At 41.4% G+C, this 15,864-nt stretch overlaps 1 protein-coding gene across 1 annotated transcript in view; it reads left to right on the top strand.

Annotated features, from left to right (window-relative positions):
• The window catches only part of LOC134489969 (collagen alpha-1(VII) chain-like), a 59,007-nt gene that overhangs the window by 13,832 nt on the left and 29,311 nt on the right, over window positions 1–15,864 (top strand). Inside the window, exons 14-26 of the mRNA XM_063292846.1 lie at window positions 1,531–1,566; window positions 2,386–2,433; window positions 3,261–3,296; window positions 4,119–4,250; window positions 6,344–6,544; window positions 7,032–7,067; window positions 9,540–9,584; window positions 10,730–10,804; window positions 11,384–11,428; window positions 13,110–13,172; window positions 13,383–13,427; window positions 15,418–15,453; window positions 15,661–15,696. Of these exons, the coding sequence (XP_063148916.1) occupies window positions 1,531–1,566; window positions 2,386–2,433; window positions 3,261–3,296; window positions 4,119–4,250; window positions 6,344–6,544; window positions 7,032–7,067; window positions 9,540–9,584; window positions 10,730–10,804; window positions 11,384–11,428; window positions 13,110–13,172; window positions 13,383–13,427; window positions 15,418–15,453; window positions 15,661–15,696 (834 nt within the window). The remainder of the gene's footprint in view (window positions 1–1,530; window positions 1,567–2,385; window positions 2,434–3,260; window positions 3,297–4,118; window positions 4,251–6,343; window positions 6,545–7,031; window positions 7,068–9,539; window positions 9,585–10,729; window positions 10,805–11,383; window positions 11,429–13,109; window positions 13,173–13,382; window positions 13,428–15,417; window positions 15,454–15,660; window positions 15,697–15,864) is intronic.

Genomic DNA, 15,864 nt, shown 5'->3' with positions numbered 1-15,864 from the left:
ACATGTCTAGGCTGCTAGTATGTTATTACCAGAGTGTAAACCATATTGCAGTACATCTTCAACAAGCTTTGGTATTAGCATTGCATAATTATCAAGGATAGCCTTGATAATTATGCATTGATAGATAATATCATCAGTATAAAATAATAATTTATATTCAGTGTCATATGCCACCAACTTTTAATATCTTCAGATTGTATAACGGAAGAAACCAATGGCTCAAGAGCCAAATTAAAGATTAAACAAGACAGGGGCATCCTTCTCAGGCACCATGATATAACTTCATAAATTGAAAGACAAAACCATTTGTAATAACTCTAGTCACTGAATGAAGATGCAGAATTGTAATCTAATGGACAGAAGATGGTGGTAACCCATATCTTCATAGAATGCACTTCATAAATTCAGTCTGGACCATATCAAAGATCTGTTTAGCATTCAACAAAATTAAAACTGACTTCAATTTATCTGTGGCAATATCTACAATATAAATTACCAGAAAACTGTTGTCAGGTCCTTATTTGTTTGTTTGTTTGTTTGTTTGAATTTATAGAACTTCACTTTATTTATTTATTTCAATTTATAGAACATCTCAACCTCATGACTCAGAGCAGCAAACAACAGTTAAAAACATAAAATAATAATAATATCACCAAAAATACAAATTAGCAGCCAGGTCAAAAAACCATATAACCATCAACATAACCATCCCGCAGGCTCTACCGTATTTTCCAACTCCAATACTTACCTATTTTTTATAAATCCAGATTGAGAATTAGAGATGGTATTACCGTATATACTTGCAGATAAGCTGAGCATTTTAGGTCCCAAAATACAACCAAAAATTGGGCTCAGCTTATCCGTGAGCATGTACAGTAATACTTTTTAAAAGTACCCATTTATATTCATGGATAAGCCAAACCAAAATACTATGAAAAATGTGCTACCCGTGCTACCCGTGGATAAGCCAATTGTGAAAATTTAAAACGGAATCTGTTCTGGAAAACAATATTTATTGATACAAAATATGAAAACGAAGTTGTTCAGAATATATTGAAAAAAAAATTCAAGGATTGGCTTATCCACAGGTGGCCATTTTTCAAGGTATTTTGATTAAAAATTTGAGGGTTGGCTTATCTGTGGATGGGATTATCCATGAGTGTATATGGTACTTTCTGTAGCCTCCTATAAAGTGTTAAAATTGTAGCATCCACATTAAACAGAGATATTGATCTATAGCTTGCCCATCTTGTGAGGTCTTCCTCAGCCTTTAATTTTCTATATATATATATCCTGCCTTTATAATTTTTTATAAATAACTCAAGGCAGCGAACATACCTAATACTCCTTCCTCCTCTATTTTCCCCACAACAACAACCCTATGAGGTGAGTTAGGCTGAGAGAGAGGGACTTGGCCAAGGTCACCCAGCTGGCTTTCATGCCTAAGGCGGGACTTAATACCATCTAGAGCAGAAATTAATTTCTTTATAGTTCTCTGCACACTGACTTCTCATCCCCATTCCATTTCAGGGAGACAGAGGAGAACCTGGATCCAAAGGAGATCAGGTGAGTAACTCTCAGTTCCCTAGGCATTTAATAATTCAAAAATCAACTCTTCCTAGAGCTTTGAAACCCATTATGGAGGCTAATTCATTATGCAAAATTTGGTCTAATAGGAATCCTATTTTATTGAATATGAATATGGCTTTCACTGAGCCCATCTCCCCTTTCTTTTAGTTATTTAACAATGAGATCTGCAGTGAACTTTGATAGAACCTAAAGCACAGTGGAATCAGGTAATATTGTGTGGCACAACTATTAGCAGATCAATGGCCACTGATATGGATCATCCCCAGTTTATGCTAGGTGCACCATGCATTTGGAAAGATCCTTGGCATATCATGCAACACAGCCATCCATATATTATTAAGTCGTACAATACACCAGAGACCTCTGCATTTGTGCATTCCAGTGGCCGGTTTCTGATCTGTTTTATCACTATGATGAAAAAGACTGGAAGTCAATGGATTCTGGAGTTTAATTCAGATATTAATTTGGAAACTGTTATAAAAGTCATAGCATACTGAAACTTTCCATAAGAAAGTAGTCAAATTATTTACTTCATCTCTGCCATCAAGAAAGAAGAGTGACAGGATACCGTAAGTGATTTTCTAAAACACTGTGGATGGCATCCTTGCCTCTTGGAGTCTAATCTCTGTTTCTAATTCTGAAAACATCTGCCTTTCTTTTGTCCTTTCACTCTGTTTGCCAAGGAGCTGCTTCTGAAGTGTATACAGCATTGTGTGACATAACCAAGATGTACATCCTGACATCTCGATTACTGTCGCTACACACTATTATTCTTTTTTTTCCCCTTTCCTTCAGGGGAGAAATGGTGAACCTGGGCCACGAGGGGAACCCGGAATGGCATCAGTGAGTGAGCAAGAATATTATTTCATTATTTCATCCTGAAAGTCTAGGAGGAGTAAATCACATATGTAAAAGTTTACTGCAAGTTAACTTGAATCTAGACTGAGAAGAGTGGCCAATTTTATCCTGAGAATATGGCTTGAAGCATGGATGAGAATAATTGCTACTGTTGAGTGTGTCTATTCTTTGTGTCATCTGGTGAGGATTGCACTGCAATATTTAAGAGTGAGTGGCATCTAGATTTTTCTGCTTGAAAAATGGGAATCCAAGAATATTCAGTGTCTGATAGTGTCTCCCTATTGCTATATTAAAATGCAGGATTAGCGCCAAGAAAGACTCACGTTCATGTCCACATTCAGCTCTGAAAACTTTCTCGGTCACTTTGAGATAATAGTTATGTCTCAGCTAAAGTTCCCTCAGAGCAGAGGATTGTTGTTGTAGGAATAAAATTAGAGGAGGAGGTGATGTGTACACTGCCACGAACTCCTAGAGGAAAGGCAGGATATAAACATAACAGAATGCATTTATGTGTTTCTTCAGTTGGCCATTTTGGAAACAGGCCCATATGTAAAAGGGCATTTATAAGCCAGTAACAAGTTGGTGGAATAACAGAACTGTCAGAGCACACCAATCTGGAGTTTTCTCCATGCAGTTCACACACATACACACGGGCATGACATTAAAGTGATCTATTAAATTTGGACTTCATACAAGGACCCTATCCTAGACAAGGCAACTGTCATCTTACTCTACTCACTGTCTTTGATGTTTATTTCCAACAGTCTGTTTTCATTTTTTTTGCTCGTTGTTTCCCATCTCTGTTTGTCTAGAATGTTGAACGTGCCCTGGAAGCATATGGTATTAAGGTAGGAATTCAGTCACATCCTCCATCTTATCTCTGCACTGCAGATATCACTGTATATCTCTCAGAGCTCCTGGCTGGCTCTGTAAGTGAACATCTAGAAGGACAGAAGTGTTTCCAGCCTCAGTTCAAATATAAGTATAGAGTTTGAAACCCCAAACTTAAGGGCTTAAGAAATACCTTCTCTGATACTATCTGAGCCATTAGATGGACCTTGGAGGACCTGCTTGATGTCTCACTGCAGTTAGATGTAAGGATGATGGACCCAAGAAGGCAGACCTTTTAGCATTGGCATCTAAATTGTGGAACACTCTGCCAAAGGAACTAGTTTAAGTTATGTATCTTCTGGTGCTTATGTGGCCACTTGAACAAATTGTTTTTGAATTTTGATAGCCAGAGTAACATTACTTATATAGATTTTAAAGTAAAGCAAAGGGAGGGAGTCCGGTTTCTGTCTGAGCCAAATTCCTTCAGAGCCATATAACTGGTGAACTTGAAGTAAGTTGGGGCCCTATTCTCTCTGACACCCCTTCTTCCATTATTATGTCACTGTCTTCAGTCTTTCTTAGTCCCTCCCTCCCAGGCAACTTTTTGCCTGACTGCCCTATGAGGTATTTAAGAATCTTGAAATGAAGCCAGGGCCACACACAAACAAGATGAGAACTGTTTGCACCCTTAAGGCCACAGGTTGCCCATCCTGCAGTAAAGGCTGGGTAAATTATTTTTTCACCTTTAAAAAAGTTCAAGGATTATTAGTTTATAAATGTTTGCATTTTAGATTGTGTTCTTCGTAATACTTCAGTGATTCTTCTTTCTTTCCTCACAGATTTCCTTACTCCGAGAGATCACTGGTGCCTACGACGGCAGTTCAGATCAGCTGCTACCTGTTCCTGACCGCCGGAGAGGACTGAAGGGAGACAGAGGAGATCCAGGAGACAGGGGACCACCAGGAAAGGAGGTAAGGCTGAGTTCTTCATGCACAAGTATTAAGTCTATATTTTGTTGTTCTTTTCAGTCTAGTGGGGAAAGTTCTTCACATATAAAATATACAAACAAATCTCTAAATACAGTATACATGCTTTTTCCTGAATGTTGTGCCCTGAACCAAAATACCATTGTGACAAGGATGTAGAAAAATGGATTCAATATTGATTCAATAGTGTTCTTATAGTATTATTAAGAAAAGGTTCACTAAAAATGGCGCAGAGTTCCCAGGCAACTGATTCATTGCTTTTCTAAATGTTCGACTTCTGTGATAAAATGTCAGTTTTGAATTGAGAGTCTTAGATGTGAATCACATGTTTGTTAACCTTGAAAAATAAACTTTATAGAATAAAATATGAAATAGTTGTAGTACAGCAGATGTGGGTGACTTCTGTGGAGTTGTGGGTTGTAATTCAACTTTGCAATTCTATAGAAGGCGGCAAAGCTGTCTCATGACATAGTGACCTCATCAGATAAGTGTGGCTGAAAGTTTGCATGGTTTGGGCAGGTGTTAAGAGCAGGAATAGGAATATCAAACTTTTGACAATCTATTGCATCCCAGCAGCCAAATTCTCATAGATGCTGCTTGAACCACTTTATTGCAAGGAAAAAAGGTGACATAAATGTTACAACAAATGTTAACAACTAAATACTTTCCCTTTTATCTCTGAGTTCACTAGGGTGGGGCTTTTTTCATTCTCTTGATAATCACCCTTTGATGAACAGGAGATGTAGCTAATGTTTACAAGATAAGAAAAGAATTCACTATGTTTCCACCTCCTTCTCAGGCTCAGAGATGACCATTACAGGAAGTGAGGAGCTTCTTGGAGATGAACTGTTACTAGTCCCTTTCTTTAAATGCCTCCATAACTGAAAAACAGCCCCAAATCTGCTCCACCTTTTCTTTCTTGAGCATTTAAGTGTGGCAATGGGAGCCTTCTGGGAGGCACAGTGCTACCATTTTCACAATTAGAACTGCCCAGAATCTTAGGAACAGCCGAAATTTATGTGCTTGAAATATGGTCACTTTGCTGGTGGCCAGGGTCCATGGTTTTTGCCTCCTGTAGCAGAGCTATAAAAACTACCAACCTTTGCATGCTTTAGCAGTGGAGAGACAGTTATTCTGCAAAGATGAGAGGCATATTTATTTCTTTATGTATTTCTTTGTTTGTTTCAACAATTTACATGGCTATCCACCTCACAAAGAGACTCTGGCTGGTGCACAAGATAGAGCATATCATAATGTCTGACATCATAAAACAATCCCAACTTTTAAGAAGACCACATTAAGCAGCACAGCTTGCATAACCATCCAGCCCAAATGCCTAGGGGACTACCTCTTTAATGCCTTACAAAAGGCTAACAGGATTGGGGTCATCTGGATCTCCAAAGGGATGCTATTTCATAGGGCAGACACTGCCAAAGAGAAGGCTTGACCAAGGGCCCAACAAGGTGACATTGTTTAATGGAAGGAACCTGGAGTATGTCCTCCCTTCTAGATTTGGTGGGGCAAGCAGAGATGTTGGGAGACAGGCAGCCCCTCAAATAGCCTGGCCCTGTGGCATGACAGCTTTATAGGTAACAATGAGCACATTGAATCAAACCTGGAAGCCGACTGGGTGTCATATTTTGCTCAGTTAAATAAGGAGAATCATTGGAGAGAGGCACCTTTAATACACTGCTCAGAATATCCTTTATAAAGAAAGCTGATTTGCCTAGGTATGCTGTGTATTGAAATGAGGGCTAGATTGGCCAAGGTAGAAGCAAAGGGCCTGAAATCAGACTGATTTGCTACGTTAGCAGTGCACAGATGTCAACTGCTTTCCCTACCCAAAATGAATGGCCTTCAGCTCATTCTCACCCATAGATGAGGGAAAGAGATGTAAGATTTGAAGCTAATATATATAGTTTGAGTCTTAAAGTTGGCAGATGCTGGTTTTCTTGACATGAAGAGCATTTCCAGTAGCCATAATAAAGCAGTCTTACCAAAAGCTGTGTCCTTGAATCTCTGCCTGCAAGCCTTCTATTCCAGAATCAGTCTAAGTGAAGCCTGACTATTTCTTGTAGGGTCCCATAGGCTTCCCTGGGGAAAGAGGAGCAAAAGGAGATAAAGGAAGTGAAGGACCACAAGGACCACCAGGACGTGCCATCGGAGAGCGGGGGCCAGGAGGGCCACCTGGGCAGCCAGGGGAGCCTGGGAAACCTGGAATTCCAGGGCTGCCAGGCCGGGCAGGAGAGCTTGGAGAAGCAGGGAAGCCTGGAGAGAAAGTAAGCAGAAGTATGAGCCCTGACTGAAAAGCTAAAAGTCATCGGGAGCAATGAAATAGCCTTGACTTGCTCTTCATGTGAACGTGTGTTTTGATTTTATAACTTTTGATGATCTTGGCTTTAGAGTAAGAGGGAATCTTTTAAATGGAACTGTTCGTTATCAACATATCTGAATTATTTATTTATTTATTTATGTGTCACAGTCCCTGCATTTATTTATTTATGTCACTATAAAGTTCTGCAACAAAACTAATATAAAACAGTATACATAATATCAGTACAAAATATAAAGTACCAGTAATAGTTCCCTACCACAATGGGGAAAAAGTCATGTGATAACCTCAAATTCTCTGGAAAACTTCATGGACTTTTTTTTCCAAAAAAGAACCAGCTTTGCATTTCTAAGCTTAAGCTGAGATGAGAGAATGTCAGAAATGATGTAGCTATATTGATTATCTCTTTTTAAAATATTATTTTCATATTTCAGGGTGACAGGGGTGAGAAAGGTGGAAAAGGAGAACAGGTGAGTAGGGTTAAAAACTCCTTCTGGAGTAAGTTAAAGCTCAGCTGCTGGTGACTTTATGGACCCATGTAATTGTTTTGGCAATGGTACAGAATTGGTTTGCCTTTGTCTTCTCTCATAATATTTTTAGATTCCCTTGTCTAGTGCATAGTTGGAGGAGATTCTGGCAAACTGGGGTACCAAGGATGCTTGGCTGTTCTGTACTTCACTAGGTCCTGGGTTTGCATTGACAGGACCATCCTCCACCTGAATGGACAACACACCCACCCCACCAGCAGATAGGAATGCCAGGCTGCATAGCAGATCACCCTGGCCTCAGTAGAAAGCCCCTGACTGTAATGGAATGTGAGAGTGACTTTGGAAGATGGGCGGGGGGAGGGAAGCTGCCTAGGGAACAATTTGATAAAAGAGGGAGGAATCTGCAACTGAGTAATGGGAAGAGAAAGAAACTTAGAAAGGACCCACCCTAATGGGTTAGGCGGTAAATAAGGACAGTGGGAGATTGTACTTTCAGACTTGCAGCATTCTGTTAATGTAGCCTAACAATAAAATAGAAGTAGCTCATCTGGTTGTGTTTCTTGTCTGGTTTACCTGGGAGGGCTGACACTGCACTATACAGAAGTGGCAACGAGAGTAAGCTATAAATCCTTCTAGGACATGTGACAGTTAACAGCCTTATTACCAACAACAGCTGGAAGTAAGGGTCTACAATTGCATAAATGTAGCTAGGAGAGTACTTAAATCAACCCACCACAGCCCACTTCCTGGAAGCAACTTTGGCATCTGACTCCTACACTGTGCTCCTGAGTCATACTGATCACAGCTTGCTCCAGCTTGCTGCAACTGCAGCTCAGTGTTCATTATAGAGAATATCATTTCACTGACCTGGGTCATGCTTCACATCTCCCCTTTCAGCTTCAGAAGAACTCTGTATGTAAATGCACACACCATGTTCTCCTGTCCCTTGCTGTCCATTCTGGCAACTCCATATGCAAGAGCATACACAATGTTTGCCTGGTTGTATGTGCTGGCAACTTGGTGCACACCCGCATTCACTCACTCTTGCACCTTCATCACTGGTGTTTCAGCATCTCTCATGTTACCCACAGCTTTGCTGTTGTTTATTTGTTCAGTTGCTTCCAACTCTTCGTGACTTCATGGATCAGCCCACGCCAGAGCTTCTGGTTGTCGCCCCCACCCAGCTCCCCCAAGGTCAAATCTGTCACCTCTAGAATATCATCCATCCATCTTGCCCTTGGTCAGCCCCTCTCCCTTTTGTCTTCCACTCTCCCTAGCATCCGCATCTTCTCCAGGGTATCTACCCACAGCTAGAACCATGAAATAGTATTCTCTAGTGGTCTCTTCAGATATGCAAACTTAAACTTCCTTGAAATGGAGCAATGAAGAGAACTCTGGAACATTCTATTCCTGCTCTAGACCATGTTGATCCCAGTGTTCCAGAAGTGATGTCCTAGATGAAACCACACCACTCATAGTTCATGCGAGACCAACAAATTCTTGAAATCAAGTGAACAATCTATGGAAAAAGGAATTGCATATGCATTTGTAGGCCTGCTATATGACTGTTCTACATTATCCCCATTTAGTTTTCACACAGATTCCCACACAGGTTGTCAGCACCTGATCATTCGAGCATTCACACAATCACAATCAGGAGGCTGGGATTCCTTTAACTGTTTTAATGAAACGTAATTAGTGGTACAGAAGGCAAGCTGCGAATAAAGATTTCCCGCTCAAACCTAACTTAAAAACTACATTCTCTTAGTTAGTCCCCTTTCCCATGAAACCATGTCACTCCCCGTCCCATCCAGATGGTATTCCTGGCATATCTCAACCCCGCGTCCTTGATGTCCTCCATAGCCATAATAAACCACTTCAAACTCCAACTTCACACCCACTCCCATCTGGCAACACGGATTCCATTCCTTGGAGAAGGAAATGATGGGAGATACTCCGATAAGGGTTTCTGTGAAACCTTTGATCGGGGGGATCTGATATAGGTGTTTATAGTCACCATTATTTTGGGAAGGTTGTGCAGGATTTCAAACAATCACAGTCCTCACCATGTGTACATACACACACACACATATATATATACATATATACACATGTATGGATATATCCAAACCAAAACCAGACATTTAGAGCCCTGCTCAAAGCAAACTTACTTTAAGAAAACTGAAAAATGTGAAGCCTCACCCACCATTGCTTTTCTGCTCTAAAATCCATTGCCTTGTGTTTCTTTTCCTTTTTTTAAAAGGTGTCACAGGTTTTTTGTACAGTAAGTAAACTGCAGTTAGTCTGGAATAGAACTCATGGTCTCTGATCTTCTCTCTTTAAAGTCATCATAGAAGATTTGTAGCGGTAACCCTTGAGAGGCAAATGAGATGAGATCTCTTCTCTAGCAGTTGTGCATTTTGTTGATCTTTATTCCATATCTCTTGTCCACAGGGCAGAGAAGGATCACCAGGTCCTCCAGGCCCACCAGGACCGAAGGTGAGTACTGTAGTCTGTTAGATCTGAGATGTCCTTTTCACAGATACCCTGGCTGCTGAATTACAGAAGGTTAGGAGGTTGGACTACATGATGTCCTAGATATTTTCCAGTCCCCCACGACCCGAGTTCGATCCCAGCAGAAGCTGGATTCTTGGGTAGCCGGCTCAGGTCGACTCAGCCTTCCACCCTTCCGAGGTCGGTAAAATGAGTGCCCAGCTTGCTGGGAAAGGTGACGACTGGGGAAGGCCATGGCAAACCACCCTGCTATGGTCTGCCAAGAAAACATCACGAAAGCGGCGTCCTTCCAAAGGGTCAGACGTGACTCCATGCTTGCACAGGGACCTTTCACCTTTCACGTGGAAGGAGACTGTTGGACGTAGATTTGAGTTATATCTGAGTGCCTTGAACAGACCAAGGACATTTATCCTTTTTTGTTTCTTCCCCATTGAAAGAATGGATGGGTTTATGACGTCACCATGAGTTGAGCTCAGCTTGAAAGATATTTTACTTTACCCTGATACGCATTTTCCTAAACTGATAAAATTCACACAAAAATTGCTGTTTTGCAAGCCACTCAGTTGTCAACATGAAACGGAGAAAAGAGGGGCTCAGTGTGATGCTTCTGTATTTTATGTCATACTGAACACTGCCAGTCCAAGCACCTTATGGCTAAGCCTAGGGTTCCTGCCCATTTTAGTTAATGAGGGAACTTACGGAACAGCCAGTCTCCTTCCAGTCCCATTCCTTTTCCTAAGCTTCGTCTGATGCTAGTATGAGCAATTTTTATTATCTCCACGGAACTGATCTGAAATCTGGGTTCATTGCCTAGGAAAACTGACAGATTCATCAGGCACATGGATCTTCCAGTATGTGTTTATTGTTTAAATATGAAGTTACTGCTTCAGTGATACGTATGTGAAATCCCTTTGTATAAGATAATCATGTACTTGTGCTGAGGGAGGGCTGAAACTTGATTAAACCTGACCGGTTCTGTAGCTCTGTTGGGAATGTGACTTTTGTTGATAGTATTGTGGCCACAGACAGGATTCAATAGAATTGTGTATGTTTAAGAGAGGGAGGAGAGAGAGCGAGGGCATGGCTGTCAGACAGCTGATGGCTAGACTGACATACTTATGTGCTTTCAGGTAGATACAACTCCTGAAGGGAGCCTCCCTGGATTTCCTGGGGAACGTGGACCTATAGGACCCAAGGGAAGCAAGGTCAGTGAATGGGCCCCTTGTTATTTTTTCAGCTGAATTCTCTTCCTATACAGTGTGCATCTTGATCAGGAAGCAGCATTTGTGATGGTGATGGAAGGATTCGACATTTCTGTGGTCTTGCAGCCATACATCCTCATCACCTTCTAGTTGCTGTTTTTGGTTTAAAACTTAGATATTGACCATATTCACTAATTGACTCCTTGACTATTTTATTTATTTTTATTTATTTATCCACTTTTTTTTTATCACTGCCCATCTCCCCCCACAAGGAGGGACTCTGGGCAGTTAGGGTTAGTTTGTCTTCACCTTTTGAGGGGTTAGGTTTATTGCTGAGAAAATAGCAGGAGTTTTAGTTTTAACAGGAGGTATTCTGCCTTCTGTGAGCAGAACCCTTTTGGTCTGAAGTGGGGGCTACAAGTCAGAAAATTTAAATGGATTCTTTAACATGGTGTCCCAGCTAGTGAGATTCGGTTGAGGATTATTTTGACAGCAGGACATTTTCCCTGTTCTTCTGTTTTAGTAAAGCCCTTGTACTTTAAGGCTTGGAGGTCATCATTCATTTTTTTTGTTCTTGTACAGGGAGACCCAGGAGAAGATGGTGCAAAAGGCTCCAGAGGCGATAAGGTCTGAATGTAGTAAGTTTCTCACCTCTGCAGTTCTCCAGCTTTCCTTGTGTCTGTTCTGTGCTTCCACCTGCAAGAGGGAACACTTCTTTCCTGCAAGTGTTTGACTTGATCTTGCTTTAACTTTATTTTGCCTCTGTCTCTTTCACTGGCTTAATGAATAATTCAGCAGCCCTGAGGGGTCTTTTATTCACAAAGATGAATAAAAGGCAGACAGGTCATGGCTCAGAAATTCAGCCTATTTGAAACACAAAACAGCTTGTTTGCTTGCTCCAGGTTTTAGCCCGGGTGTTATGGGGCAAGTATGGAAAGGCTGGTGCAACTTACCCCCTTCTCCCTTCCTTTTCCACGTGGCCTGTTCACCAACCCACCTCCCAATCTTCCCAGTGCTTTCCTTTCCTGTTCCCATTTAACTATTGCCACATACCACTGCCCTTGGATTCATTGTGATATAGCTTACTAACTGCCTATACTCTCTTCTGTCTCATGGAATGTTTTGCACATCCCTAATCATTCACTGGCGAAGCAATGATGCAGTGACGGTTATGAAAAAGAGTGGGATAGGATTGTCCACCAAGATTACTTATCTCCTTTGATCGTATTAGCATTTCTATTAGCAACCATGAATTTTCTGCAAGAATCTTCTGCCATTGGTTACACCATACTCTCTTTTGGAGCTGAGATTGAAAATTTGGTTTGTTTTTTATTTATAGTTACAGACTAGTTTCCTGTGATCAGACTAGAAACTGTGTATTGGCTCCATTTCTGTCTGAAACATTTAAAATCCCATGAAATGGTTGTATCAAGGTAGTGATGAAGGAGTCAAGGAATTGGGTAATCTTTTTGTGGCAAAGCCTACAGGAAGCATGACAATGAAATTATTCACAGTCACTTATTAAATTTTGTTGCTGTTAATTGTATTGTTTACTTGTTACTTGTATGTCTCCCAGATTCACAATTGTTTGAGTTGGGTGGCCATAAACATTTCATAAATAAATAATCATATCATGGAAGTAGGAAAAGCCTCCTTTTGTTTTTTTTAATTATACTGGGTTATTTATTTTATTTTTTGTGCTATTTTGCATTTAAGAAGCACTAAGGCTATTGAAAGATTTACCACACCTTCCCACTGTGTGCTGCCAATTGTGTTGCCAATGTTGTACTGCCAATATTCAACTATTTGCTGCTGAATGTTGGCCATGCAAAAGGGAGTTGCCCAATTTTGATCTACAGAAAACAAAATATTTGAGGATGAAATCCTTATCATAGTAAAGGGTAAAATACTAATAGAAATCCTCTGGATCTACAGATAACAAAATATTTGAGGATGAAATCCTTATCATAGTAAAGGGTAAAATACTAATAGAAATCCTCTGGACCTAAATATGTAGTTAAAAGCATCAATCCCATTGCCTTCAGTAAAACTTAGCACACTTACACTTCCAGGATTGCTTCCAATGAGTACAGATTGGCTGCTTCACAGAAGGGAAGGGACAAAGGCAAAGCTCTCCCCTGGTCCTGACAGGCTCCCTGCTTTTCGTTGATCTGAGCTGACCAGCAGAAATCAAACTGGCCATTGTGATGCAGCCATAGACCCCAATGATATTGGCAAGTGTGATGGGAGTAGACACAATGGAGCTGCCAATTTCCCTTTGTGATGTCAATGCCATCTTGAATTGCAGGGTGAAGATGGTCAAAAAGGGGAGAGAGGTGAAGCTGGTGAAAAGGGCAGGGATGGCACTCCAGTGAGTATTATTGATGGATCATTGTCAAAATGATGACAGCTATTGAAACAAAGCAATTCTGACATCAACATTTATTCTGCTTTTTAGCAATGACTATCCTCCTTTCAAAATGGGCATGTTCTATTACCATGTATAGTTGCTCCTGCATTACGCTGTGGCTTTGTTGGCTGCTGCTTATTCTCAATCTCCTTTTTTTCTTTTTTGCTGCAGGGACCTCCAGGAGAGAGAGGCCTTCCTGGCTCAGAAGGGAAAGCAGTAAGTAAGAGGCTTAGCAGTGGCAGAGAAAATCCTATGATACAAGGGAAGAGAAAAGCAGGAGAAGAAAAAAACACAGCAAAAGAAAAGGAGTATTAATGGAATTACTGTATGGGTCAATCATGGCAGAAAGCTCAGTGAAACCCACAAGTCCCAAACCCTCCACCCTCAGTTTTAGCTAAATTTGCTCTTCATATTTTTGAAAACTGTAGCTCTGGAGACCATCACAAAAAAGGAAGGGAGGTCAGCCTGGTCTGTCTTTCTCAGTAACTGAAACACTGGAAGGAACTTAATTTGCCCAAAAGTTGCAGTCTGGCTGATTCAAAAAGGCATTCAATGAACAAACATAGGCTTCCAGAATAGTCTTCATCTAAGGCTTCCCAACTACCATATAGAGCTTTGTGCTTCTCTGTAACTTCCCAGCCACACAGTCTATTGGCAGGGAAATGCCAATAGCTTCTAGTGCCTTTGATTGTGACACATTTGGATAGAATCCTTGCTAGATTTGGATAGAATCCTTCTCGATAAAGTTCTTGAGTCAAGCTGAGCTGGGAGGGAGGGGGGCTGTTAAAATTTATTTATTTCTTTATTTAAATTTATTGGCCGCCCAACTCTAGTGGACTTTGGGTGGCATACAAGACTAGAAACCCCCCCCCAAAAAAACAGCTAAAAACATAAAATCAGACCTACAGCTCAGACTAAAATCATCTGATAAATAACAAAAGCAACAAAACAAAGCAGGGCCTTAAACAAACAATAAACATCAACCCCAGGCCTGGGACCAGAGCCAGGTTTTCAAAGCTTTCCAGGACCCAGGGAAGAGAGTGCCATCCTCATCTCTGGGGGATACTGTTTCAGAGGGTGGGGGCTGCAACAGAGAAGACACGCTTCCTACATCCCACAAGATGATAGTGTTTAATGGAGGGGACATGGAGTGCACCCGGTCTGCTGGAAGGTACTGGGCAGGCAGAAATGATTGGAGACAACTGGTGTCTCAGTGAAGAAGATCATCCTGTTTATTGGAACAGCAATGTCTTAGCAGCATTGGGAAGCCAGGATACATTTTCTTTATGAACCAGGTTTGAAACCATCTTTTTCCTGTGTTTCATAATAATAATGAGTTTTAAGTGTAGATTGTTGGTTTATGAATCATTTCTAGGTCCCTTCTTGCTCAATTCCTGCATAATTGGAACTGATGTATCATTTGCCTTCCATTCCTACTTTCCTTTGTGGACCATATTCAGCTTAAGGAGGCCTCAGCAGAAGGGTTTTGCTTACTCTTCATCACTTGTAATTATGGTTGTTTCTTACATATGTCCAGCACCTCTATAATCTGGAGCAGGCATGCTGAGTCAGTGTTCAAAATGCACAGAAATATTCAAGCATCTGAACAAGAGACATGAACACATTGGAATCAATCAAATACTCTCTGTGTGTCACTTTCTCTTTTGTATGGCTTAATATTATGGGATAAAAAATTTAGGCTTGCTATCATCAAGCCTGGTGCAAAAGACATAAAACTGGAATTAGGAGTTTATGAATTTGTTTTAAGTGTCATAATTAAATAAAACTTAAAATCCTTCCATGCAAGAACCACTCTTAGTTACCCTGAGCTTCCATCATTTCAGAGAAAGAAGGGGGGGGAGTATAATGAATGGCAGTTATTAAACAGGTGAGAGTCATAAATTTCTGCAGAACTTGTGCAGATCGTCCAGATATCCACAGTAGGCTCAGTTGCCAACAGGTGTACATGCGTGCTCCGAAGCACCTTGTTGCACAATTGTTGGTGCCTCCTTACCTTAAATGTGCATTTTCCTGGGATCCCATAGTATCTTGCACAGCTTCCTCCAGGAGGTGCTGGCAGGTGCAGCAAAGAGCTGCCCCTCCCTAACAGAGTTCTTTCAGACGATGACAGTCCATCACCTCACCCTGTGGCTGTATTTTACGTAGCCGGTTCACGTGTCTCTGTATGTCATTGCCTCCTATCTAGGGCCTACAGGGTTTTAGAGGGCCCCCCGGCCCAGCTGTAAGTAACCTTTATACTTAGGCTCTAGCAGCCCTGGGTCCTTGGCTGTGGTTGGCTTTCTCTGCCTGCTCACTCTCTTTTTAGTGCAGAAGGAACTGCTCTGCCTTGGCCCTGTTTTGCGAGGGGAACCAGGTCCGTGCAAAGCTTGCTTGAGAGGTTGCTCTGGGTCTCACTAACTCTTTGGGTCTTTGCCTTGGATCTTTGCAGGGCTTCCCAGGTTTCCCCGGAGTTCTGGGCAGACCGGTAGGTGCTCCCCTCCCTTTTCCCTCTCCTGTATCTCACCCACACCCCACCTTGCATGTAGCACAATGCCTCTGCCTACTAATAATGGGGGAGGGAGGGCAAGGTTGCATTGCAGGGCTGATTAGCACGGTCAGCTTTGCCAAAGGGAGAGGGAGGCCTGGGCACGGT

The sequence above is a fragment of the Candoia aspera genome, chromosome 2 (assembly GCF_035149785.1).
Source record: "Candoia aspera isolate rCanAsp1 chromosome 2, rCanAsp1.hap2, whole genome shotgun sequence".
In the NCBI taxonomy this organism is placed as follows: domain Eukaryota; kingdom Metazoa; phylum Chordata; class Lepidosauria; order Squamata; family Boidae; genus Candoia; species Candoia aspera.
The sequence above is the reverse complement of the archived record's forward strand: the minus strand, read 5'-3'. Positions and strand labels throughout refer to the sequence as shown.